Source organism: Esox lucius, chromosome 1 (assembly GCF_011004845.1).
Source record: "Esox lucius isolate fEsoLuc1 chromosome 1, fEsoLuc1.pri, whole genome shotgun sequence".
Classification (NCBI taxonomy): domain Eukaryota; kingdom Metazoa; phylum Chordata; class Actinopteri; order Esociformes; family Esocidae; genus Esox; species Esox lucius.
Window position 1 is genome coordinate 38,841,509 of NC_047569.1, and position 27,477 is coordinate 38,868,985.

Genomic DNA, 27,477 nt, shown 5'->3' on the forward strand with positions numbered 1-27,477 from the left:
CTGTAAACATTCCCATTGTGGTCAATTTTTCAGTAATCCCAGATTTGACAAATCCTTCCCTGCTAACTCTCTACTGATTCTAAAAATCCTGGTAATCCTGACAACTCTGGGAACTTTGAGAAGTTGCTGAGAACTGTGAAGACCTATATTCATTTTCAGAGCCAGAAAGGTGTGAAGGGATAATTACCCTGGATGATAGCCAGCAGGATGACGATGACAAAGAAGAAGAAGGTGATGTCAAAGACGACACGATAGAGCTCATACTCGTCACCAGCCGGGTCCTCGATTTCATCCCCAATACCCCCGCCCGCACGAACACCCACGTACATATGGAATAGATAACACTGCCCGACACCGAGACAGGAGCAGGGGAGAGAGGGGGAGGGGTGGAGAGAGGGAGGGGAGGAGAGTGGGGGAGGCAAAGTGAAAGTGAGTAACACATCAAATCAAACCATCTTGTACCTCCCTTTCCATCCATTTCAAGTCTCGAAGGTACGCGTGTACAGACTCCTCCCAGAGAAGGAGGTGCATGACTCACGGTCATCATGTCATCGCACTTCATGTCCGGTTCATCCTCATCCTCGCTCATATTATAGAACTTCCTGAAGAAGTTGAAAGCCACAACGGTGTAGAGATACACCACCACAGCCAGTAAACCCACGGTCATCATCAGCTACGAAGGGAGAGAGAGAGAGAGACAGAGAGACAGAGAGGGAGAGAGACAGAGAGACAGAGAGGGAGAGAGAGAGAGGAAATAAGACGAGGGAGACATACAGAGTGTGTAGATTTGGTTAATACATTTAGTGCTCCCAGATCTGGGCGGAGGGACATCATTGGACGTTGTGTTGGCACCTGTTTGCCGTTGTGCGTGACGGAGGACAGGATGGTGCGCAGATCCTTCACACCGACGGCGATGTCCATCAGGTGGGCGGCAAAGAAGAAGTTGTTGAAGTGTCCGAGCAGAGACATGACCAGGTACCACACCAGATACAGGAAGGTCTACGACAAGAGAAAGCGTCCATTATCCTTTACCACACGACATACAGGAATGACCAAATACTGCACCAGGTAAAAATGCATACAGTGGCCACACATCACGCATTCACTGCACTCCAGTAACCAGATAAGCACGGAGCACGCGTGTCTACCTACATTGTCGGTGAACACCACCCCAAACTTCCAAATTTGGTATTTGATGTCAATGGAGAAAATCCTGTGGAGGAAATACCACGTTTACACCCCAGAGAACACACCGACACCCCACAAAGTTGACCCGATGTTCACTTCAAGGTTGTACCATACTACAAGTAGTACCTGTAGCTATGCATCTGCTTGCTCATATGTTCTGCAAATTATTTACTGGTATAATGTACTATGCTGCAGATCTGCAAAGGTTCGTATAAGTGTACCAGCTTAACAAGCCGCTCTCTGGTTCTGGTTTCTTCTCGTGCGTCATGACACTGACGTCCAGAGAAGCCAGGTCCATACCAAGCAGCTCGGCGATCCTCTCCCTGCCGTAGATGTCACCATACTTAGCCAGCACCTTCGTCTTCACGAACTTGTCCCAGTAGTTGTTAGGGAAAGACCTGTGTGGAGAACAAACGCACTCTTACACCTATTAACAACTGCTGTAAGAATGTCTTTAACCTGATTATTTAAGTCAGGGTCAGGGGTCAGAGGTTAAATAAATCTTACGGGGTGTTGAGCACCAGTCGGTCCCACTGTCCTTTGATGTCATCGTCTTCTGGCTGCTCAGTGACATAGAGACCATCGAACTCCATTTTCCGGGCCAGCTCCTTCTCCCTCTTAAAGATCACCAGGGGTACCTGAACGTACACACGTATGCGTCACTCTCCTTCTTCTCGGTGCACGTGTGTGTGTGTGTGTGTGTGTGTGTGTAGAGCTCAGTACCTTGAGGCAGTTATATCCGATGATACACAGGAAGGAAATGACAGTGTGTATAATGGCCAAGATGGACAGGCAGGGCTGCATGTAGCCTGTGTTCTCCTCCAAGTAGAAGAAAAACGGGCCTTCCTCATCGCCTTCGTCATCACCACCATCATCGTCACCGCCATCGTCGAATGGATCAATCCCAGAACCACCCTCGTCCACGGCTCCAGAACCCTCGAACAACCCAGAACCCTCGAACAGGGCGGAGCCCTCGATGTCCTCAGACCCCTCCTCCACATCATATCCAACCTTGCAGAAAAGGAGTGCCAGGTCAGTAAAACATACTATTATGTTCCTTGATTTTTCTCAATTACATGTAAAACCAGTGTATATTTTACCTTGTAGAAGAGCAGGATGAAGTTGAGGGCGAAGGCTATGAACAGGGCCAGAAAACGCAGGTTGTAGAAGTTACGAGAAAGATAGTTCTGGAAGGAGGAGGAGGAACCAGCTATGATTAGTAAGACAGCTGACATATATTGATCAATTAAATATGTGGAATAAATATGTGGAATAAAACCGTGCTGACAATATGTTTACAAACAGAATGGTAGAGTTTGATAATTTGGTAATAGTCACCAAAATTACTATTGTTAATAGTCACGACAATGACTATTGGTAATTGTCACCATAATGACTGTAATGGCAATAGTCACTATGATACATTTATTGGTAATAGTCACCATAAGGACCGTATTTGTAATAGTCACTATGATAAATGTATAGGTAAATGTCATCACGAGGTTTGCATTGGTACTAGTAACTAAGATAAATGTTTTAGTAATGACAAATGTATTGGTAATATGATCTATATGATTGGTAATATGGTAATAAATTATGATATATTGGTATTATGATACATGTATTGGTAATAGTCACCATAAATTTGATCCTCTGGACCTCCAGCTCGTTCCACAGCTCATATCCTTCCTCTGCTGATTTCTTGTCCTTTTTCACCTTGGTTTTCACTTTCTCCTCCTTCACTTCTGGTTCTTCCATCTTTTCACCTGGCTCAGCTTCTTTCTCTGCCTTTTCTCCATTCTCAGTGCTGGTGTACAATCAATCAAGTAATAAACCAATCGATATATCAATAAATAAAACAATAAATGAATACAGACATTAATTATAAATCAATCAATTAATGTGTAATTAATCAATTAATCAAACATGACAATGAAAAAAGACAGGTGACTGACTCTGCTTTCTCCTCCACTGGGGGAGCCACCTCCTCTGGTTTTGCTTCTGCAGCTTCTCCTTCTTGCTCCCCCTCTCCGAACGTTGCTTCCAACTACCACACAAAACACACAGTCAACTACCTTATTAAACTCACACTATCAACTACCACACAAAACACACAGTCAACTACCTTATTAAACTCACACTATCAACTACCACACAAAACACACAGTCAACTACCTTATTAAACTCACACTATCAACTACCACACAAAACACACAGTCAACTACCTTATTAAACTCACACTATCAACTACCACACAAAACACACTGTCACCTACCTTATTAAACTCACACTAACAACTACCACACAAAACACACAGTCAACTTCCATACAGAAGAAAAACACTGTCAACTACCATATAACACACACTGTCAACTACCAAACAACACACACTGTCAACTACCAAACAACACAAACACTGTCGACTACCAAACAACACACACACTGTCAACAACAACACAAAACATACAGTCAACTACCTTATTAAACTCACATTATCAACTACCAGACTAGACTCACTGTCAACTACCACACAACACAAACACTGTCAATTACCACATTACACACACTGTCAACTACCACATTACACACACTGTCAACTACCACACAACAGAAACACTGTCAACTACAGCACAACACACACATTCTCCTAACACACAACACACACACTCTCAAATATGGGCACAACACACACTCAAATACCGCACAAAACACACTGTAAACTACCACACAAGACACATACTGTTAGATTATTTATATCAACAATAAAAAGTGTATTATGGTGCCTGATGACAGGATTATTTCTCAATAACCCCTTGTATCATAAAGACCTCTTATATGGTAAGAAAATACGTAGAGGAAAACCTATACAAAAACCTATTCATATGTACATGTTTACTGTATATATAATTGTGTATCACCATACAATCTATAATTTCCAGAAACACCATGGGTCCAAACAAACCAGTTTTCTCTTCAGCAGTGGAGTTCCCTCTGGAGTGGGTGGTTCTACAGTGGTCGTTTCCCCGAAGTCTCCCAGGCCCCCAGGGGTGTCGAACCCAGGCATCCTTCCTCCCTCCTTCTCCTCACCATCTCCTCCCTCCTCTCCTTCCTCTCCTCCTCCCACGTCCAGGTTTTCCCCTCCCCCGTCCACTCTCTGCTGGCCCTCCTCCGCGCCTGGCTCAGGCGGAAGTTCGTCGTGCACCTCGTCTTGTGTCGGGTCCGGCATGCTGGCCAGTAGCTCGGTCACCGTGATCTTCTTGGCTCCCTCCACCAGCTCCCCTCCGAACAGGGTGCTCCAGATTAGCATGAAGAAGCCCTTACATATGCCATAAATGAAGGTGAGGATGCCAAACAAGATGGTGTAGACAAACGTGGCCAAGCCCACCACCATCTCCTTCAGCGTCATCTTCCTCAGCATGCGGTAGCGCCTCCGCAGGTTTTTGAAGGTGAACATGTTGAAGAAGTTCACCACGCTGGTCAGGAAATCGGCGAAGACGGAGCTCTCGGCAGGCATCTCTTCCCCGTTTTCATCAAGCTCTCCACCTCCTTCTCCGCCTGCTGCTTCCTCTTCGTCCTCTGATTCCACTGGCTCCCCCTCCTCCACCTCAGAGATCTGCGAAGCGATGTTCATCTCAAAAATGGTGTCCTCACAGAAGTTGACAAACAGCTCCATCTTCTCGCTCTCCCCTCCCTCGTTGACCACGTCGAAGATGAACTGCCTCTTGGACTCTCTGACTTGGGGCATCTCCCACTGGTTCCTATTGGCCTCGCTGATCTCAAAGTAGATCCTCTCGATCTTCCTGCTGGCGCCCATGATCTCGATCCGGCCGAGGAAGGGTCTAAAGTAGTTCAGGACACTCTCAGCCTGCTCCAGGAAGTTCTGCAGTCGCGTGTCGTGGGGGACGTGCTCAGACAGGTTGGTGAGAAGCACGGCAATGTTGAAGCCAATGTCTTTGGCCGGCTCCTGGAAGCGGTCGGCAAACTCCTCGTAGTTTATCATCTCATTCTCGTCGGCCTCGGAGCACGACAGCAGGAACTGGATCTCAGATGGGGAATACTGCTTTTGGCTGTCCATGGCCTAGAAGAAAGTATTAAATTAATACATCTGTTCACTTTGGCCATGTGAGTGCAACAACAACACACACAAACAGAACATATTTATAACATTATAAAGTCAATGCTTTTCCATTGTTGTCCTTGTTATCACTTAGAAAGGTCAGTTGGGACAACACGTTTGGACACACGTTCCCATTCACTTGAACGGGTAGGTGTGTCCAAACGTTTGACTGGTACTGTATATGGTGTGTCCAAACGTTTAACTGGTACTGTATATGGTGTGTCCAAACGTTTGACTGGTACTGTAAATGACATCCTGTACCTTGTAGAAGTCCTTCTTGGAGATAAGGCCACGGGGGTCCGTCACATAGTCTCGGAAGGCGTCCGACCCGGTGATGTCCTTCAGCTTGAGGAACATGTCAAAGAACTTGAGGATCATCTCCACGTTGCTGGAGGACTCCACCAGCATGTCCACCATCTGACGGGCGATGGTGCCATTCACCACGTTGCCTAGCGAGAAGGATAGTGCATAAAAGGTCATTTGTTCACCGTGAAATCAAACGACAGCCGACCAACAGCACATGAAATCCATCCAATGGCAGGCAGATGATGTGGAAACTGATGGGACCAGAAGCCCTCACCTTCCAGCAGAGATAGCAGCATCACCACCATGTCCTTCTGTAGGTCCAGGAGCTCCTTCAGTAAACCAATCTGACTGGAGTCCTGCAATGCACAGTGCAAACGCGCACACAAACACACACACACACAAATAAACACAAACAAAACAACACACACATACAGGTATAGGGAAGACCATTGTTTTAAACATTTGTCACAAATAAGATGGTTTTTGTGTTTAAATGAACCAACTGACAGCGCCATTCATTTGTGTGTGTCACTGCCCATGGCTAAATATTACTGATCATAGAAAGATTAACCCTGGTGCTATCTGTGTCCACAGTAGCACCCTAACCCCTAATGGTGCACTACTGCTGCTGTTATTATGGGATGGACTAGGTTTAGGGAGGATGGGGCGGTTTTAGATGTTGTCTGAGTGACTGACTGGTGAGGATGAGGAGGATGAAGGTGAGACTAAGATCCCCTTACCTCGTAGTGGGTTCTACTCCAGAATCGGTCCTGGGTTTGCATTTTAACAGATAACACAGACGTGTATTTTTTTGTCTTTAAAACATCACAGCTATCATACACAGCATGTAGACAGACTGATGACCAGGCAGACAAACAGAGGAGAGACACATCACGGCACGGCCTTCCCTCCTCTGTCTGTCCACTGGATTGCAATGTGAGATCTCACATGGAAACGTCCAACACACACTGGCTAAGTGATACATGCACTGGTCTCTGGGCCCACTCGGGACTCGCTGCAGTAATGGAAATGCCCAGCGCTCACTGAAAACAGTCCTGAATTGCTGCTGCTGCTTATTTGTTGCTGACTTTTTGTCAGCGAGTGCTTTTGGTTTTGTATCACGTCGACTCATAGCCACTGTACCAGCGACGATGCCAATCCCTCACTCCGCGCAATGGCTTTTTGTTTTTTTTTACTGGAGTGGCATTATACTGTAAGTTGTGTGTGTGAAGAAGTGGCGACCAGAGACCGGGAGGCTTAGGGACCAGCTGCCAGTTGAAGCGCCAGTCACTGGCACCCTCCACAGCCTCTACAAATCACTATCAAAACTCACAGTTTTGAGTTTGAAAGGCATAAAGAAGCCCTACGACACTGGAGTGACCTCCAGAACAGGGGTTTTCAAACCTCTCCTCAGGGAACCCCAGCTGGACCGGCTATTTGAACTCCTCCAGAGTTAGCACATCTGATTCAAGCCCTTGATTAGTGAATCTGCTGGGCGAGTTCTGGACTACAGCTAAGATGTGGAACATCTGAGGTTTCCTGAGGAGAGGCTTGGAAACCACTGTTCTTGATCTGTGACTTCTAGGCCCTGAACGGTCTCGTCAATGGAGACAACCACTATTGGCCAGATTTGACCGAAGTCTAACTGAGAGACTTTGGGGGGTGTCAAGAGGGAGTCCCAGGAACTGCCTGGCATTATGTGAACACACTGTTTATGCTCTTCACTGTTTGATCGCTAAAGCTGCTGATGAGATCGTCGTCAAGAAACATTGCACATCTAGGAAGGAGCAGAAACCCATGATCTGAGGAAAGGAGTGCGGGTTGAAAAGGCAAGAAGTGAGAATGTGAGCACAGTGGAACATGAAAGACGATTATGAGGGTGGATGGAAGCTTTTTCGGGGGAAGGATGGGTGGAAGACCAGGCAGAGGAATTGCTATTTCAAACAACGGGGTGATTACACAGATGGCTGTGCTTAGGATACCTATTGGTAAGACGGCTATGGCTACAGTAGTGATAGCTACTGTTAAGATCATAGCCGCGGGAAGTAGGGGTGCTGGGGGATCTACAGAAGGCATAGCCTCAGCACCCCCTGATGAGGTTGTAAAAGCAACATTTAGCTGTGCTGCAGCGCCCCATGTAGTAGCCTCAGCAACGCCCATATGTCAAGTCGTCGGAACATATGATGGGGGTGCGCGACACCCATTCGTACTCCACAAGACGCGCGTCACTATGCCCGATGAGCACGCGTCGACTGTCTGACAAGCACGCGGTACTGCGGCCAATGTGCATGCGTCATTCGTCGTTTAATCCCAGCACCCCCTGATCAAAAGATACTTACCGCGGCTATAGTTAAGATAGCTACGGTTACAGTTAAATAACCATAGTTAAGATGGCTACACTTACAGTTAAATAGCTGTTGTTAAGATTGTAATGGTTATAGCTAAATAACTATTGTTATGACTGTGATGGTTACAATATAAAAGCTGTTTTTCGTATTGCAATGGCTGGTAGAGCAATGGTGAATGAAACATGGTTTCTTACGCCAAGTCGCAGTCCGGGGTCAGCTGGCATCTGACAGGATTATAATACAGGAGTAAGTGTTATCCACCAACACGTTTGGTACATTTTATTGTCAATTACGTCTCTTCCCCGGTGTTCTGAATTATTAGTTAGTTTTCATAAGTCACTCCTTTCTCTCGAGATCCTGTGCTTCTGCGCTGGTGCAGCATCATTCAATCCTTCAACATTCCATGCTATGGATGACGAGGAAGACAATAGAGTAGTTGGTTAAAGCACAGACTGGGACGTCAGATTAAGGGTAGGTACAGAGCCAGCCAAACAGCCAGCATGTGTGTGCACGAGTATGGCTTAGCTGCACTCTAAATGTGCTATGTTAAAAACAACTACATTTGGGTGTATAGGTGAAAGGATAGATATTCTGAGTTTATTTATTTTTAATCAATCGGCGTTACAGGTCTCATGTTCACAAAACTTCTTAAATACTGTACTGCAATTTGGAAATCAACCTAATTTGACCTCAGCTGCTGTGTTTGTAATTGAGATTTAGTTACTTCAAACTAACACTTTTCAGTAATTGTGTCCACCCTCTGTTCTTACACAGACCCACATACAGTCATGTGAAGAAGTACATCGCCTGCAATGTGCAGAGAAAATAAGTACATTCCGACCTTCAGTAGCTGATGCTGCCCTCCTTGGCTGAAATAACTTCTAGCCATTTCTAATAAATGTATAAGTCTCTTACATAGTAACAGACTATCAGCCTCTAACATTGTAACTGTCAATCAGTCTCTTACGTTGACTTTTGCCCATTTTCAATGATGACTCAAAGATGGCAAGGTGGCCAGGCTCAGAAAAAGCAAAGCAGCCCCAAAACATAATGCCCCTGCCTTCATACTTTACGGTTGGTGTCAGGTTCTTATATTTTCTCCCAACATGGCAACTGGCATTGTGGCCAAACAACTCCGCTTTTGTCCAGTGCATATTATTCTACTAGTTTTGGTTTTAAACTAAGTGTTTTCTGGCAAATATCAGTCGTATTCTTTCTTGAGAGCAGAGGTTTCTTGGATTACTGGGTTCCCATGTAGGCCAAGTTTGTGAAGTCTCTTTCCAACAGTTGACTATTACACTTTGACACTGTGGCAAGAGAGGCCTGTAGATTCCTTGATGTTGCTCTGGGTTTGTTATAGAATTCTATGAGAATCTTAAACATTTGGTGGACATTGTGTCCTGTGTAGATTGCCTGGGTTCTGGGATTTTCCAAATGTTTAGATGATCCGTCGGACATTGGAATTATCAATTTGAAATGGCTTTATAATCCCTCCCAGACTCATGGGCATCAATAATGTTTCTTGTGAGAGCCTCCGATAGGTCATTTGATCTTGGCATGATGTGTTGCCACACATTCATATGAAACCAAACCAGACCAAATTTAGAATCTTTATGAAAGGCTGGACCCTTCCTCTCTCTAATGACTCTAGTAATGTTTAATAATTTGCACCGGTTTTGGTTCACTTGATTCAAATGTGCCATTTTAGGTAATGGTAAAGGTAGGGGTGTACTAACTTTCTGAAAGTGGTTGGACTTTAGCGCAACGATTCATTGGTCCACATCTGTACAAATGAAGACAACTTTCCAGTGGTGACAACTTTCCAGGTACAGTGGGGAGAACAAGTATTTGATACACTGACGATTTTGCAGGTTTTCCCACTTACAAAGCAGGTAGAGGTCTGTACTTTTTATCATAGGTACACTTCAACTGTGAGAGACGGAATCTAAAACAAAAATCCAGAAAATCACATTGTGTGCTTTTTAAATAATTAATTAGCATTTTATTGCATGACATAAGTATTTGATACATCAGAAAAGCAGAACTTTATATTTGGTACAGAAACCTTTGTTTGCAATTACAGAGATCATAAGTTTCCTGTAGTTCTTGACCAGGTTTGCACACACTGCAGCAGAGATTTTGGCCCACTCCTCCATACAGACCTTCTCCAGATCCTTCAGGTTTCGGGGCTTTTGCTGGGCAATACAGACTTTCAGCTCCTTCCAAAGATTTTCTATTGGGTTCAGGTCTGGAGACTGGAAAGGCCACTCCAGGACCTTGAGATGCTTCTTACAGAGCCACTCCTTAGTTGCCCTGGCTGTGTGTTTCGGGTCGTTGTCATGCTGGAAGACCCAGCCACGACCCATTTTCAATGCTCTTACTGAGGGAAGGAGGTTGTTGGCCAAGATCTCGTTGGCCATCCTCCCCTCAATACGGTGCAGTCGTCCTGTCCCCTTTGCAGAAAAGCATCCCCAAAGAATGATGTTTCCACCTCCGTGCTTCACGGTTGGGATGGTGTTATTGGGGTACTCATCCTTCTTCTTCCTCCAAACACGGCAAGTGGAGTTTAGACCAAAAAGCTCTATTTTTGTCTCATCAGACCACATGACCTTCTCCCATTCCTCCTCTGGATCATCCAGATGGTCATTGGCAAACTTCAGATGGGCCTGGACATGTGCTGGCTTGAGCAGGGGGACCTTGCGTGCGCTGGAGGATTTTAATCCATGACAGCGTAGTGTGTTACTAATGGTTTTCTTTGAGACTGTAGTCCCATCTCTCTTCGGGTCATTGACCAGGTCCTGCCGTGTAGTTCTGGGCTAATCCCTCACCTTCCTCATGATCATTGATGCCCCACGATGTGAGATCTTGCATGGAGCCCCCAGACCGAGGGAGATTGACCTTCATCTTGAATTTCTTCCATTTTCTAATAATTGCACTAACAGTTGTTGCCTTCTCACCAAGCTGCTTGCCTATTGTCCTGTAGCCCATCCCAGCCTTGTGCAGGTCTACAATTTTATCCCTGATGTCCTTACACAGCTCTCTGGTCTTGGCCATTGTGGAGAGGTTGGAGTCTGTTTGATTGAGTGTGTGGACAGGTGTCTTTTATACAGGTAACGAGTTCAAACAGGTGCAGTTAATACAGGTATTGAGTGGGGAACAGGATGGGTTCTTAAAGAAAAACTAACAGGTCTGTGAGAGCCGGAATTCTTACTGGTTGGTAGGTGATCAAATACTTATTTCCTTCAATAAAATGCAAATAAATTATTTAAAAATCATACAATGTGATTTTCTGGATTTTTGTTTTAGATTCCGTCTTTCACAGTTGAAGTGTACCTATGATAAAAATTACAGACTTCTACATGCTTTGTAAGTAGGAAAACCTGCAAAATCGGCAGTGTATCAAATACTTGTTTTCCCCACTGTATACTTACTTATTCACATGACTGTAGACTGCTAATGTCTCACATTTTGCGGTTTTCTGATCTACAGTCTGAGTTGGGCAATACTTGAAATTAGGCTAATGACTTAATCTGCTTCCCGGGACTCATTTTCATATACATTTACATCTATACATTGTGATCAATGAGCAAAACGTTTCCAATCCTTTTTTCCAAGGATCCTCATTATAACTCAATAACCCAATTGAATGAGCCAAATGCTGGGTTAAAAAAATTCACTTTTGATTGAAAATAGTATATTTAATGTGTATGCAGTTTCCCACCCCTCTCATCGAGCCCACACAGATGTTTTAACAGTTTTGTTTCAACCCTGAAATGACACATGATTCCATTAAAGAATGGCTTGATTAATTGAATCAGGTGTGCCAGATTAGGCTTAAAAGTGAAACATCTGGGGGCCCCAAGGAGAGGTTTGGGAAACACTGTGGTGCAGCATCAGATTTGTACTGCCAGGGTTATGAGTTTGCTTCCTGGGTCCACCCCCATATAAAATGTATGTATGTATGTATGTATGTAGACTGTTATTATGGTTTCTATCATCATTAATATATCTATCAGGGTCACTATTATTTTATTATTATTATTTGAAAGATCTAGCTATAAGGCATACTGTGTGTCCAATGCAGTGACTATACAGTTTTGAGTTTGAACCATACTCCTATCCCTGAAAGTCCATCAAGACTCTGGGAAGCTAATCCTGCACTCCTAAAAAAGGTTTTCTTATAAGAAAATAGAAAAACACACTCACACTGTTTTCTTGTCCTACGGTTATGCTATTTCTGTGAGTGAAATGAAAATATTATTTAAAATATTAACAACCTAATTTACGTAGTCTATCCCTGAGTGTTTCAATCTAAAGTGGCTGCTATTGTAGCTAGCAGACTATTGTAGTTTACTAATTACTGCAGCTAGCTAGCTATCCAGTAGCTAGCAGACAGACTACTGTAGCTTGCTAACTTTACTGCAGCTAGCTAGCTATCCAGTAGATAGCAGACTACTGCAGCTAGCTATCTCTACTGCAGCAATGTAACTTCACTGCAGCTACCCGACTACTGTAGATAGCAGAATTCACTTTTGCTAGCTGATCTTACTGTAGTTCACTGACTTTCTTGTAGCTTGCTTTCTCTACTGAAAGCTTGTTCTTGTAGCTTGCTGACTTTACTGTATGTGTTAGCTGACTATGTTGTTCTACTGAACAGGGACCAAGGCGAGGTGGAAAACCAGCCATCAAACACCAATGTAATTTCATCAAAGAAAAATTACATACAAAAAATTAATACATACATTAGAACTCTGCAGAGACCATCAGAGAAAACAGAATCACAGGATTAGTTGAAAATGCAGACATCATTGCAGTACTAAACCCAAAATGTAGATATGAAGAAAGTTCTATGCTCTAAAGGGTAGAGAAAGAAAAAGTCTGCCCCTGCTTGTACATCAGTGTTTCATTCATTTGAAATTAAAATGAAACTATTAGTGCACAAGACAGTGCAGAAAACATCCTCAGTGAATGTTAAGGATAAACAGGATGAAACAGTATTTATCTAATAACAACAATGAGACATGTGTCTCCACTTTGTTGGTGGGCCCTTTCCATTTAGATGCAGTTTACTTCCTGTTCACCCCAAGAGAATGTGACCTTGGACAAAACATATTGATCACTGTGTGGTAGCCAATAGGGCTCTCATAGGGTGTGTGTTTACCTGAGCCAGCTTCATCATCATGTGGGCAAAGACGTGCAGGAAACCGACTACTGCGTCCCACAACCTGCTGTGGGCTAGAGACTGCTGGTTCCCTGTGCACGGACCCTGAGAGGGGGAGCGAGGGAGGGAGGGAGGGAGTAAAAAACAGAGAGGGAAGAGGGAGAGACAGAGGGGGAGAGATATTGGAAGAGGGAATGAAAGACGAGTTATTTCAATGCACTTATTGATGCCTATTTGTATGTTTTTATGCCTTTTTTATTTGAAAGAAAGACAAAAAGCAAGACAGGAGAATCAGTGTGTCTGTCTATAGGAGATGTAATCTAGGGGCGGACTGTACCCAGAATTCAGGGGGTCCCACACTGGTCTGATTCTTTCCCGAAAAATAGACAAGCCCATCTGGCATTTGCCTGAAATACCCCATGGCAGCTGGACCCTGATTAAAAACACCAGAGTACTGCTTACCTGGATGTACTCAGTCAGACTGTTGAAGACCTGCTTAGCCACTGTCATAGCTTTGGAGAAGTTCCTCTTGCCTGGCTCATCAATGATATCCTTTCCAGAGTAGTACCAGTAGAAGTCACTAATAGACTCCTAAAGAGAGGGGCAGGGACCGAATGGACAGAAAAAGAAAGACAACCAGAAAGAGACGGTCAGAGATAAAGGGAGATGGAGGATCGGGGAGACAAACATGAATATACCCTGGACAAACATTAATATACCCTGGAGAAACATTAATATACCCTGGAGAAACATTAATATACCCTGGACAAATATGAATATACCCTGGATAAACATTAATATACCCTTGACAAACATGAATATACCCTGGACAAACATGAATATACCCTGGACAAAGATGAATATACCCTGGACAAACATTAACATACCCTGGAGAAACATGAATATACCCTGGACAAACATGAATATACCCTGGACAAAGATGAATATACCCTGGACAAACATTAATATACCCTGGACAAACATTAACATACCCTGGAGAAACATGAATATACCCTGGACAAACATGAATATACCCTGGACAAAGATGAATATACCCTGGACAAACATTAATATACCCTGGACAAACATGAATATACCCTGGACAAAGATGAATATACCCTGGACAAAGATGAATATACCCTGGACAAACATTAATATACCCTGGACAAACATTAACATACGCTGGGCAAACATTAACATACCCTGGGCAAACATTAATATATCCTGGACAAACATTTAATTTACTGTATCCTGGACAAACTTTAAAAAACACTGGACAAACATTAATATACTGTATCCTGGACAAACATTAATATACCCGGAAATGCATCTATAAATGAAACATAACAGACAGTTGTGACACAGGGTTACCTGCAGTCTGAGCAGGTAGTCCACGGTGCAGATGATGACATTGATGGTGGTGGTGCTGCCCGTCTGTGTTCTCAGGTAGTTCTGGAAATCTGTACCGACACAGAGAAAACAGGATGACATCGTGTAGAGCCAGGGTCTGGTCAAACACGAGGAAGAACTTTGCAGGGAAAGTTGGGCACGGTCTACATGGGTTTTGTTGGTATAGACACTGTTTTATGTTGTTTATGCTGTTTTAGGGTATAAATGCTGTTTGACGGTATAGATGCTGTTTATTGTATGGATTCATTTTCTGTTATGGACACCAATATTTAGATGATGTTTGATTGCCTTTGTTCTGTATCCTGAACTGGTTCCCTTATTGGCCGGTTTGAGACATGTGACTGACCATTGTTGTGTCCTTCACAGAGCAGCTGCAGGAACCGGAACAGGTCACAGGTGAACTCATCGTCCGCCATCACCTTCTCATCTGGCCCGAGCAACAGACAGCAGGAGGGAGAGTTAACAGGTGGACAACAGAGCAACCAGGCGAAGGACGCGTGTTATTGTCTGTTAGTTTAGAATTGTAAAGTGTCTCAAAGACCCCATGTTCACTATTGTGTGGAAGGAGAAGGGTTCAAAGTAATAGATTGGGAACGGAAATGGTATACAGCGGAGACACAGTAATACAATCAATGGTAATAAAATCAGCACTCGTCAATTAGTCTGTCCGTCTGCAGAGCAGCACATAGACAGATGGACGGACCGCAGACAATTGTAGAGGCAGGAGGCAGGAGGTAGAGGCAGGAGGTAGAGGCAGGAGGCAGAAGATTTATGGCCTTCCAATGTACCAGACTCTGTGGATTTATCTGGGCCTCTCCAACACACACACACACACACACACACTTCACACAAAGGGCATGGGCACAGACCGAAGACCAGAGGCTCAAACATCAATAATGTCACATTGAAATGGAGGACGACTCCAGAGAGGTGAGGGACGGTTTAGACAATGATAGGGCTCAAAGAGGGCATTGCATTGTGTGATGAAAAACAGAAACACAAGACAATTAGAGACAGAGATAATAGAATCAGAAACACAATGACACAGATATAATAGAAACACAATGACACAGAGATCAGGGAAATAGAAACACAATGACACAGATATAATGGAAATAGAAACACAATGACACAGAGATAATAGAAACACAATGACACAGAGGTAATAGAAACAGAAACACAATGACACAGAGATAATGGAAATAGAAACACAATGACACAGAGATAATGGAAATAGAAACACAATGACACAGAGATAATAGAAACAGAAACACAATGACACAGAGATAATGGAAATAACAAAACAATGACACAGAGATAATAGAAACAGAAACACAATGACACAGAGATAATAGAAACAGAAACACAATGACACAGAGATAATAGAAACACAATGACACAGAGATAATAGAAACAGAAACACAATGACACAGAGATAATAGAAACACAATGACACAGGTATAATGGAAATAGAAACACAATGACACAGATATAATGGAAATAGAAACACAATGACACAAAGATAATGGAAATAGAAACACAATGACACAGAGATAATGGAAATAGAAACACAATGACACAGAGATAATAGAAACAGAAACACAATGACACAGAGATAATGGAAATAGAAACACAATGACACAGAGATAATAGAAACAGAAACACAATGACACAGAGATAATGGAAATAGAAACACAATGACACAGAGATAATAGAAACAGAAACACAATGACACAGAGATAATAGAAACAGAAACACAATGACACAGAGATAATAGAAACACAATGACACAGAGATAATAGAAACAGAAACACAATGACACAGAGATAATAGAAACACAATGACACAGAGATCAGGGAAATAGAAACACAATGACACAGATATAATGGAAATAGAAACACAATGACACAGAGATCAGGGAAATAGAAACAGAGACACAGAAATAATAGAGATGGAAACACAGGGACAGAGAAGCACAGATTCATGCAACACAGATCTACTGAACTCCTCTAAGCGAACTTTGTTTAAGAGTGTGTGTGCAGGAGTTTGCGTGTGTGTGTGCATGGTTTTGTGTATGTAGGAGCGGTTGGATGTGTGCAGTGGACAATAGAACCAGACCATGTAAGGAGAAACAGAAACAGGAAGTATCGGGTTAGAGATTAGCGGGCAGTGAGTAGGGAGTCAGAGGTGAGGGCTCAGGGGTGAGGGGTCAGAGGTAAGGGTCAGAGCTGGCTGAATAAGGCCTTGATGTTAAGGCTAGGGGAAAAGTGGGTTATGGGTTTGACAATTAAAGATAAAACAACAACAAATACAACCCTGTTTCCAAAAATTTGGACACACTGTGTAAAATGCTAATAAAAGAGAATGCTATGATGTGCAAATCATTTATGCCTATATTTAACTGAAAACAGCACAACCATGTTTCAAACGGTGGGATGCTGTGTGAAATGAAAATAAACTCAGAATGCAATGATGGGCAAATAATTTAAACCCAATGTTCAATAGAAAACAGTACAAACACAACATATCCAATGTTGAAATTGATAAATTCAATTGTTTCTTGAAAAATATATGCCCACTTTGAATTTGATGCCAGCAACACGTTTAAAAAAAGATGGGACAGGGGCAACAAAAGACAAGTTGTGTAATGCTAAAAAATAGAACCTAGTGAAACATCTCACAAATAATTAGGTTAATTGGCAACAGGTCGGTAACAGATTGGGTATTAAAAGATCATTCCAGAGAATGATTGCATTTTACAAAGTGTCACAACTTATTTGGAAACAGGCTTGTACAGTACAGCACATAACTACAACTGGTTATCAAAGTCAAAGTAACGTGTTGGATTCATTAAAAGCAAGCGTTTGGGGAAACATTGAGTCTGGTTAGCCGAAGCTCCATTGGCCTGCTGGGTACCATAACAAAGAATAACTTGTTTTATTGTATGAGTACATTAATGAAGTACAATGATTTTTATAGCACACAGTATTTTAAAGATGATAATATTACAGTGAGGCCCAGAATGCAAGACGACCTTTATAAAGATGAGCACATTTCTGTTTTACTTGCTGAACAAAATCAAATTATTTTCAAGCAACATTATATACATAAAAAAAAATGTAAGCAGTGTAGCTCAGTGTTATTTCCAGATTGTTTTTGCTTATATTTATCAAGGTGTTGACAATAACATTGTAATTGATTGGAGAATTAACTGCTGGAAATGACACACTTGTCTAGAAGCGTTGGAGTTATAACACAGCATGTCTGAAAATAACATTTAGAGGCAAAGAGGATGTTAGAACAACGGCACATTTTGGGGGAAACAGAACTTGTCGAATCCCCAACAAAGCTTCAATTAAGTTAACAGATACATCAGTAGCTACAACCAAAGGTTTGAATAAGGTGACTTCAACAGTCCCTGCAAGGTGAACTGTTTTTGGAACAAAGGAGCACATGGGTTGTTGCATGGAAACCAAAAGTTTAGCAGGAGATTTAAAGTGTTCTCCATGGAACCAAAAATAGGGTTCCCCCACAGGGCCAGTCAAAGAAACCTTATGGAAGCCTTTTTTCATTAGAGTGCACAGCAGATACCAACTTCACAGAAAGGATTCTCTGTGATCACCTTCACAGAACAGATTCTCTGTGATCAAGTTCACAGAAAGGATTCTCTGTGGATCACCTTCACAGAGGGGATTCTCTGTGGATCACCTTCACAGAACGGATTCTCTGTGATCTCCTCTAGAGAAGTGATTCTCTGAAATCTCTTCTAGTGAACTGATTCTCTGAGATCCCCTCTAAATAACTGATTCTCTGTGATCCCCTCTAAATAACTGATTCTCTGTGATCCCCTCTGAAGAACTGATTCTCTGAGATCTCCTCTAGACAAGTGATTCTCTAAGATCTCTTCTAGAGAAGGTATTCTGTGAGATCTCTTCTAGAGAACTTATTCTCTGTGATCCCCTGTAAAGAACTGATTCTCTGTGATCTCAGGTAAAGAACTTATTCTCTGTGATCCACTCTAGAGAACTGATTCTATGTGATCTCTAGAGAACTGATCAGGACCGGAAGAATACTTGATATCCTTCCTTTTGCAGAGTCACTGTTTCATGAGTGTTAGGAGTAACAGTAGATCTGTTGACAATGCACTCAAGGACAAGGAAAATGAATCAAATCTAACCTTTTAATCACTGTTTGTGGATTAAACATGGCCTTAGTGGGGGAAACTTTAATGACTTGAAGTGACACTATGAACAATAGCATATTGATGTCTAATCTTTTGTCAGCTATTCAGATGGAAATAACCACTTTGTGATCAGGTCATTTTCTTTTTCAGAGATTCCTTGAGTGCAAAATAAAATGCATATTAAATACAAACCAGGGGAGGAAGATGAGTCAGGTTAAAAATGGAAAGCCAAAATATTAGAAAAGATAAGAGGACAGAGAAATAAATAGACAGACAGGAGAGAGAGAGAGAGAGAGAGAGACAGAAATGCCAAAGAAAGAGAGACACGCTTTATTTACCACGTTCTAGCTTCATATCTGAGAACCGTGATCACCAAAAAGGTTGATGGGGAAAGGAAGGGAATAAAAGTCAGGGCGAGGAACAGCATGGTGAGAGAGACAAACAGAGATATGAGGTGAGTCCAGTTGCTAGATCAATGGAAACCATTGTCATGGACATATGTAATGTTTCTATGAACAGTTTAAGCATAGTAATTCATACAACAACATCTTAATGAATCTGAATGTTTTAGGACAGCATCCACACAAATACACACACGCACACAAAATTACACACAAAACTACTCAGTAACTGTAATGGTGTGTGTGTGTGTGTTACATTAAAGTGTTGAGGAGTCAAATATCCCCAGGGGATGTGGAGTCTCTGTACTCACTTGTACCCTCCTCAGACACCATGCCAAGCCCCTCTGCCTTATTCTGCCTCTCAAAGGCATTCAGGTCCAGAACGCTGTGGAGAAAGCACACGTTACAATGATTACCACAAACATGTCACAGTCATTACCACAAACATATTAGTCATTACCATGTGCACATTACAGTCATTACCATAACCACGTTACAGCAATTACCATACGCATCAGACTTACATGAGAACATGAGAACACATGCAAAAGCCTTATGTTTACAGACATATATACCTGCAGGTCTGCATCAGAGCCTGAACACTCAGGAAAAAACCAACATCCTTCTTATCCTTCAGGTAGTCCAGCATCCTCTACAACACAAAAGGACAGGGTCCAGAACCAATCAGTGTAATTCTGCAGGGTCCTGAGCACATCAGTGTAATTCAACAGGGTCCCAACAGAACTCACCTGCTGAACATCACAGTTTCCTGTGTTGAGGATGGAGATGCCCAGCTTCAGGGTGGATGAGACCATGGCGCCTGTCTCACCTGAGACACACAAACACACAACCATGCACAAATACACCCGCACACAAACACAACCACACACAAATACACATGCACACAAATACAAACAAATACAACCACAAACAAATACACCCACACACAAACACAACCACACACAAACACAACCACACACAAATACACGCACACAAATACAAACAAATACAACCGCACACAAATAAAACGACACACAAATACAACCACACACAAATACAACCACACACAAATACAACCACACAAGTACATTTATCCAGTTAAGGGTGGATATCAACTTATTACAACGTAGCACCCTGGTCTGAGTTATTAATGGGTCTGGTCTGGATCATTTATAGGTCTGGTCTGGGTCATTTATGGATCTGGTCTTGGTCTGGTCTGGGTCATTTATGGATCTAGACTGGGTCAGGTCTGGGTCATTTGTGGATCTGGTCTGGGTCTGGTCTAGGTCATTTATGGATCTAGACTGGGTCTAGTCTGGGTCATTTATGGGTCTGGTCTGGGTCTGGGTTATTTATGAATCTGGTCTGGGTCTGGTCTGGGTCATTTATGGATCTAGACTGGGTCTAGTCTGGGTCATTTATGGGTCTGGTCTGGGTCTGGGTCATTTATGGGTCTGGTCTTGGTCTGGTCTGGGTCATTTATGGGTCTGGTCTGGGTCATTTATGGGTCTGGTCTTGGTCTGGTCTGGGTCATTTATGGGTCTGGTCTGGGTCTGGGTCTGGGTCATTTATGGGTCTGGTCTGTGTCTTCTTTGGGTCCGGTCTGGGTCATTTATGGGTCTGGTCTGGGTCTGGTCTAGTTTATTTATGGGTCTGGTCTGGGTCATGTGTGGGTCTAGACACAGTACCTCTGCAGGCACTGATCATCTGCAGCACCATCTCTGCAGCTCCTCTGTTGTGAAGACGGGACTGCTGGTACAAAAGCCTCTGCTTCTCCATCTCCTTCTCCTGCAGGCCACACAGGGACAGACGGACAGACAGGAAAAGGTTCAGGCATTTCATTTTCAACTTTTATGCTAGGTTGCTTTCCATCGTCTCTGTGCAATCTCAGTCTGGCCATGTAGAAACACACGATATTACTGTTTTACAACAGCAGAGCGAAGCAAGGGATGGCAGAAGTATGTCCACATGGGCTGTCACGATATCAGATTGTCGCTACACGATTATTGGGGCCAACATAATTTGTGATAACAATGCTATCAGTCAAATTCATCTTCAACTTTGTTTATTGCGTCTTTTGTCTCTTTTTTCGCAAATTAATTACACTCAAAATACAAGTGTATGGAGAGAGTCTGTAACCATAACTGTACAAATACAAAAAATAAAAGCATACAATAAACTGATAAATAAAAGATCCACAAGGCCGAGAGGAGTTTCATGAAAAATACAATGTCACTTTCTCCAAGTGAACAGCCTACAAAAATGGCAAGTCTTTGCAGTTCTCTCACGGGGATTCTGGTGGGGCTAACAAGTTGATTTCAACTCCAGCGTATGGGCCGAGACTCCTAGTTTGAGCACATGCATCGTTTGTCTAGGTGGCATAGTTGACATGAATAAGCTACAGAAACACTGAGAAGTGTTTCAGGAAAAACACAATGTCACTTTTTCCAAGTGAACAGCCTACAAAAATGGCAAGTCGGATCTCTCCCGGGGGTTCGCCTAGTAAATACAATATTATCATGTGTCTTATTAACATATATCAGATATCAATATGTAATTTATTAATATCATGGTTATCGTCAATGCCAGTATATCGCGACACCCCTAATGTCCACCACAGCCGGTGAAAACATAGAGACAGGTCTGGCAAGTGTGAGGGACAGAGAAGGGAAGGAGAGAGTGTGTGTGACCCTGGGGGGGTTCGTGTGATGGGCGTGACAGACCCCTGGGGGGGTCGTGTGATGGGCGTGACAGACCCCTGGGGGGGTCGTGTGATGGGCGTGACAGACCCCTGGGGGGGTCCTGTGATGGGCGTAACAGACCCCTGGGGGGGTCCTGTGATGGGCGTGACAGAGGAGCACCGGGTTGTCCCTCACCATCTCAGTCTGGGTCACCTCAAAGGCCTGTTCCTCCCCATCCTCACCTCCCTCGTCCTCCTCACCGATGTGGCAACTCTGAAGAAGGGGGGAGAGGGGGAAAGTAAAAGTGAGAGGATGCAAAAAGGCAGAGAAGGAGGGAAGCAAAGAGGAAAGGGAGAAAAGGAAGAGTTTAATACAACAAGCCAGATTAGATCATCTGATGTCAGTACTGTAGGTCAAATACAACAGGCCAGATTAGATCATCTGATGTCAGTACTGTAGGTCAAATACAACAGGCCAGATTAGATCATCTGATGTCAGTACTGTAGGTCAAATACAACAGGCCAGATTAGATCATCTGATGTCAGTACTGTAGGTCAAATACAACAGGCCAGATTAGATCATCTGATGTCAGTACTGTAGGTCAAATACAACAGGCCAGATTAGATCATCTGATGTCAGTACTGTAGGTCAAATACAACAGGCCAGATTAGATCATCTGATGTCAGTACTGTAGGTCAAATACAACAGGCCAGATTAGATCATCTGATGTCAGTACTGTAGGTCAAATACAACAGGCCAGATTAGATCATCTGATGTCAGTACTGTAGGTCAAATACAACAGGCCAGATTAGATCATCTGATGTCAGTACTGTAGGTCAAATACAACAGGCCAGATTAGATCATCTGATGTCAGTACTGTAGGTCAAATACAACAGGCCAGATTAGATCATCTGATGTCAGTACTGTAGGTCAAATACAACAGGCCAGATTAGATCATCTGATGTCAGTACTGTAGGTCAAATACAACAGGCCAGATTAGATCATCTGATGTCAGTACTGTAGGTCAAATACAACAGGCCAGATTAGATCATCTGATGTCAGTACTGTAGGTCAAATACAACAGGCCAGATTAGATCATCTGATGTCAGTACTGTAGGTCAAATACAACAGGCCAGATTAGATCATCTGATGTCAGTACTGTAGGTCAAATACAACAGGCCAGATTAGATCATCTGATGTCAGTACTGTAGGTCAAATACAACAGGCCAGATTAGATCATCTGATGTCAGTACTGTAGGTCAAATACAACAGGCCAGATTAGATCATCTGATGTCAGTACTGTAGGTCAAATACAACAGGCCAGATTAGATCATCTGATGTCAGTACTATAAATCTAACAGAACAGGTCACATGAGATAATCTGATGGTAGTATTGTAGGTCTAATAGAACACGTCACATGAGACCATATGATGTCAACTGTTTCAGGTGGGAACCAACAAGAGTACCTTTGCCATAATATCAGCATACGCCATGTATAAGTAGTCGACTTCCAGTTTACTGCAACACAGAAAAAGAAGATGAGATAAAGCAAACAAAACAAAAGTGAAAAAAAAATGAAAATAACAGAAGAATTAACTGTCAGAAAATGTCTGCTTTTAACCCAAGCCCTCCAAATAGTGCCACAATCAGGGATAACTGTGTTTATTAACTGTGTTTATTAACCTGGTTTAGGGGTTTGATTACTGGTCTCACCTCTTTTCTGTGAGAGCAGTTCGGCTGAAGTGAAGGATGAGTTGATGAAGAGGGTCAGGTTTGGTTTCCTTCTCCTCCTCTCCTTCCTCTCCAAGATCCTCCTCCTCCATGGCTTTCTACACACACAGACACACACACACACACACACACACAGACAGACAGACAGACAGAGCTGATAGCTGGACCCTCCCAAGTAACTCTCTAAAGATAGTCTAATCACATGCACCCGTTTAGATTCACCTGATTCTAATTTCAGACACTCAATGTGATGGTACAGGTAAGGGTGTCCTAACATTTTCTGCGTGAGGAAAATGCATTGCTGTTTATTTCAATTGGATAAATGGTTTAAACTTTTTATCAAGGACTGTGGCTGGAATTTAGATCAGGTATCCAAGTAAGTAAAAATTAAATGACAATGTTCCAGGGGGTGAACTTGTGTTTTCACATGACTGTCTCATAATACTGTCCTCCATTGACTACAGATTTCAGGGTCTTGAAAACACTGCGATAAAGACCATGGCTAATATACCAGACCACACATCCCAGGGGAAAATCCCTTACAGACAAGTCGTCAATCATGCGGTCCTCAAACTGGTATCCTTCATTCTGTAACCAGTTCCTCTTGTAGCCATTCAGGAACATGTTGGATCCCCGGTGCCTGTCAAAAAGAACAGGAAGTGACAACACAGGACATGACAACACAAATGACCACTAGTGATAATAACCACTAGTCATGTTCTTGCAAAATGGACAGTTTGGCATTTTGCCAAATAATCCAATGAACTACCTTGTCAAAGTTGGATTAATTTATGTATACCAATTTTGTCAGTTTAAAGGAAGTTGCCACTTAGAATGTTAGCTGTTTCCAGAAGGTTCCAATAATTTGGTTAATGCTAGTTAGTATTGGCTTGAAAAACGACCTCCTATAGCAGTAGTGTTCACAATTTACAAGCACATTCACATACCTGTTAACTATTCTCCCCAGGACTCACAAAGTTCTCCTAACTGTGGGTGTACAGAGTGTGTGGGTGCTAACCTGGGGATGTTATAGAGGGGGCTCATTCTGAAGCAGGCAACCACAGCTTTGCGGCGTTGTTTGGACAGCAGCTTGTGCCAAACCATTTTCTTGGACTTGAACGGGTGCTCCGTCTGGAGGGAGACGCAGAGGTCACGAAAGCCTTGGACTTCCCTGGTCACGTAAAATAATGGTTGGAAGTGTGTGCGTGTGTGAACTTACCACCTCAATGTGGTAGAGGACAGCGGAGACCTCCTGAACTCTCTTGACAACCTTCTCCGGGTCCTCGGCGTCCTCTGCTTTGCCGGATGTCTCCTTATAGAGCGCCATCTGCCAGCGCATTGAAGGGTCATCCACCTACACACACCGGGGAGACTTGTTCAGTCAACACGTCTGCCACGAGCCAGAAACGTTCATCTTTTTACCGTGTTGTTGATAATTTATTTACTGACCCAAAGCCCTTGACCCCCAAGGCCGTCTGCTACTTTCAGGGACTCCGGATAAGTTTGCTAAAATGACTGAAATGACTCAGCCATCACAGGACTCACCTTTCCCTGCTGGTGCATGTTGTTCTGTAGATACTCTCTCACCTCTTCATCTGTGTCTTTCTGTTAGAGGACCGGTCAGGGAGACCGGGGGACAAGGATTGGGCGTCAGTGTTAAACGCAACACATTCATGACCTCTGGGTGTGTGTGTGTGTTTGTGTATTACATTACCAGGCTGTAACGTATCTTGGCCAAATTAATCAGTTCCTGGTCAGCAGGTGAACACATGTTGAGGCCAATAGGAAGCATTTTCTTCAGTGCTGCAACAATTAAAGACGTCTGCACTGAGTACCGGTCCCCCCTTCTCTTTTTCTTGGTACGTTCCACATCAGAACCTCCAGCCTATAGGAGGAGAAAGTGAGGTCAGACTGCACTATATCTAGCCTATCGGGAAGACTTGGGTCTGATTATACCATATTTATTTAATGTAGGTACTACACACGGAACACTGGTTTTGGCACAAATCTGATTCTAACTAACTTCCCTCTCCAGATGAATCCTCTGAGTGTATTCAATTACACGTTTAGTTTGAATTCAGAGATAATTCAGTCATCTTCATTTTCAAATACGTTAATTTTTAGAATTAAATTCTCAATTAAATAGTATCACCAACAATTTAATAAATTAAAATTCCCTCAGGTTTGAATTCTGATCTGGTCACTATGAAGACAACCATGCAATACCTGATATACAGAAATTAAAGTTTAAAGTATAGAAAAATGCTAATTAGAATGTATTTATATTACACTATAAAGACTAAATTATTAAACATCCAAACAGTAATTCCAATTTAATTCCCAATAAATTTAGAAATTCCATTTTAAATCAATATACATTTTTCAATCTAATCTCTTCATTTTACTGGGGAATTCAGCATCTGAATTGGAATTTTAAATATAAATTGGAATTGACTGAACAATGCTAAACCAATATTTTCACAAGTATCTAGGTTTTAGAGACTGCCATATATCCCCATGTCTATTGTAGAAAGGTACTCAAAAAGGTACCCCCATGTCTTCATTTCTGTCTGATGTAGGTATGTGCTAGAAAGGGAAATGTATTTTTTCACAAAAATGTAAGCAGACTAGGTTAATATCATGTATCAACATGCTAGATCCTTGAAGTATGGTTGGTTGTGGTTACAAAAGTGCGAAAACCACAGGGATGGGGAACTGGAGACATTGCTATTAAAGGAGTAAGTATATGGAAATAAATAAAACAGCAACATGCTAGAACACCACTCATTAAAGTCAAACACCAAATCTACAACAACAGCAATACTAGGGTGGCAAAATTCAAATAACTTCCCAAAAGTTTGTATTCCCATCTGATTCCGAAAATTCCAAAACCAGAATTTGGGGAAAATATCGGGATTATTTGTTCGAATGAATTTAGCAACTCTTAGCATTACCACGTCATCATATTTATTATCTCTCCAAAGCCACGCCTTTGTGTTTCAACAGTGCAGCTTGTGTGTGGTGAGTTGTTAGTATTGTGTGTCTTTGCCGCAGAGCTGTTCTATCAAGTCACACATTGAAGCCTGGGTTAGTGATGAACCAGTGTCTCACCACACCACACCAGAATCAGCAGCAGTCCTTGACTCTCGACCTTTGACCTCTGTCTGTTTATTGTAGTCCTCATTACTGACTGTTGTCTGGTCTGACAGCACACCTTTCAGTGGGTGTTTGTGTTCATGTATATATGTATACATATTTATGTATATATGGCTGTCATTCCCAGCTAAAAATAATTTAGTCGCTAGGATGTCTTCGGAACATCATATGGTTGTGTAATGTTCTTTTAGTTTGTACATTCTGTGAATAAGTTAACATTCAACTTGTGAGTTTTCAAGTTGATGTATTTAGTGTTGCGAGGTTCTAAAGGGAGTGAGGTCACAGGTGCCGTGTTGACCAGATAACAGAGGCTGCTTCAGTAATAACCATCAGGCAGCTGAGGAGGTTAGCTCAACCAGTGGGAAATGGGATAGATGGTCTTAAAACTGGGATAGATGGTCTTTGTCAGCTAAAGGTAATGCTAATTAACCTACATAAACACAGGGGTAGAGTATACGTATATACTGTAAATAATTAATAAATTAATAAATGATTAATTATTTATATGTGTATAAATAATTATATTTATTAATAATTTAATAAATATTTAATCATTTATTTATTAACCAACAGAAACTTTTGTGAAGATTGCATCACAGTCTACTATGGTAAAACTACCATTCTCCAATAGGGATATATTTTATATTTTTAATGTCTTACAGTTGAATTATATGAATGATACCAAGTACTCTACATAACATGTAAAAAATCTATTAGTTGACCAACGGTCTGAAAAGAAACTCATTGTTAATTAATACACTCAAGTGTACACATAACCCTAACCCTAATTACAG

General features: G+C 42.4%; 1 protein-coding gene across 5 annotated transcripts in view; it reads right to left on the reverse strand.

Moving 5' to 3' along the window:
- ryr1b (ryanodine receptor 1b (skeletal)) overlaps positions 1–27,477 on the reverse strand; it is a 102,543-nt gene that overhangs the window by 3,925 nt on the left and 71,141 nt on the right. For 2 of the 5 annotated variants that reach the window (XM_029121562.2, XM_029121548.2), the window contains 29 exons: positions 25,242–25,412; positions 25,073–25,132; positions 24,747–24,881; positions 24,546–24,658; positions 24,071–24,167; positions 23,510–23,625; positions 23,263–23,314; positions 21,991–22,068; positions 20,803–20,902; positions 19,864–19,943; positions 19,690–19,766; positions 19,426–19,499; positions 14,877–14,957; positions 14,492–14,580; positions 13,583–13,711; positions 13,121–13,225; positions 5,886–5,967; positions 5,567–5,754; positions 4,151–5,266; positions 3,144–3,235; positions 2,827–2,995; positions 2,289–2,375; positions 1,912–2,199; positions 1,696–1,826; positions 1,410–1,586; positions 1,153–1,213; positions 853–999; positions 539–673; positions 188–344 (listed from right to left, as the gene is read on the reverse strand). In XM_029121562.2, coding sequence (XP_028977395.2) covers positions 188–344; positions 539–673; positions 853–999; positions 1,153–1,213; positions 1,410–1,586; positions 1,696–1,826; positions 1,912–2,199; positions 2,289–2,375; positions 2,827–2,995; positions 3,144–3,235; positions 4,151–5,266; positions 5,567–5,754; positions 5,886–5,967; positions 13,121–13,225; positions 13,583–13,711; positions 14,492–14,580; positions 14,877–14,957; positions 19,426–19,499; positions 19,690–19,766; positions 19,864–19,943; positions 20,803–20,902; positions 21,991–22,068; positions 23,263–23,314; positions 23,510–23,625; positions 24,071–24,167; positions 24,546–24,658; positions 24,747–24,881; positions 25,073–25,132; positions 25,242–25,412 — 4,387 coding nt within the window. Of the gene's footprint in view, positions 1–187; positions 345–538; positions 674–852; positions 1,000–1,152; positions 1,214–1,409; positions 1,587–1,695; positions 1,827–1,911; positions 2,200–2,288; positions 2,376–2,826; positions 2,996–3,143; positions 3,236–4,150; positions 5,267–5,566; positions 5,755–5,885; positions 5,968–6,351; positions 6,382–8,153; positions 8,184–12,701; positions 12,711–13,120; positions 13,226–13,582; positions 13,712–14,491; positions 14,581–14,876; positions 14,958–19,051; positions 19,070–19,425; positions 19,500–19,689; positions 19,767–19,863; positions 19,944–20,802; positions 20,903–21,990; positions 22,069–23,262; positions 23,315–23,509; positions 23,626–24,070; positions 24,168–24,545; positions 24,659–24,746; positions 24,882–25,072; positions 25,133–25,241; positions 25,413–27,477 lie in introns of all 5 variants that reach the window. The other 3 variants (XM_029121481.2, XM_029121509.2, XM_029121518.2) reach the window with 3 other exon arrangements.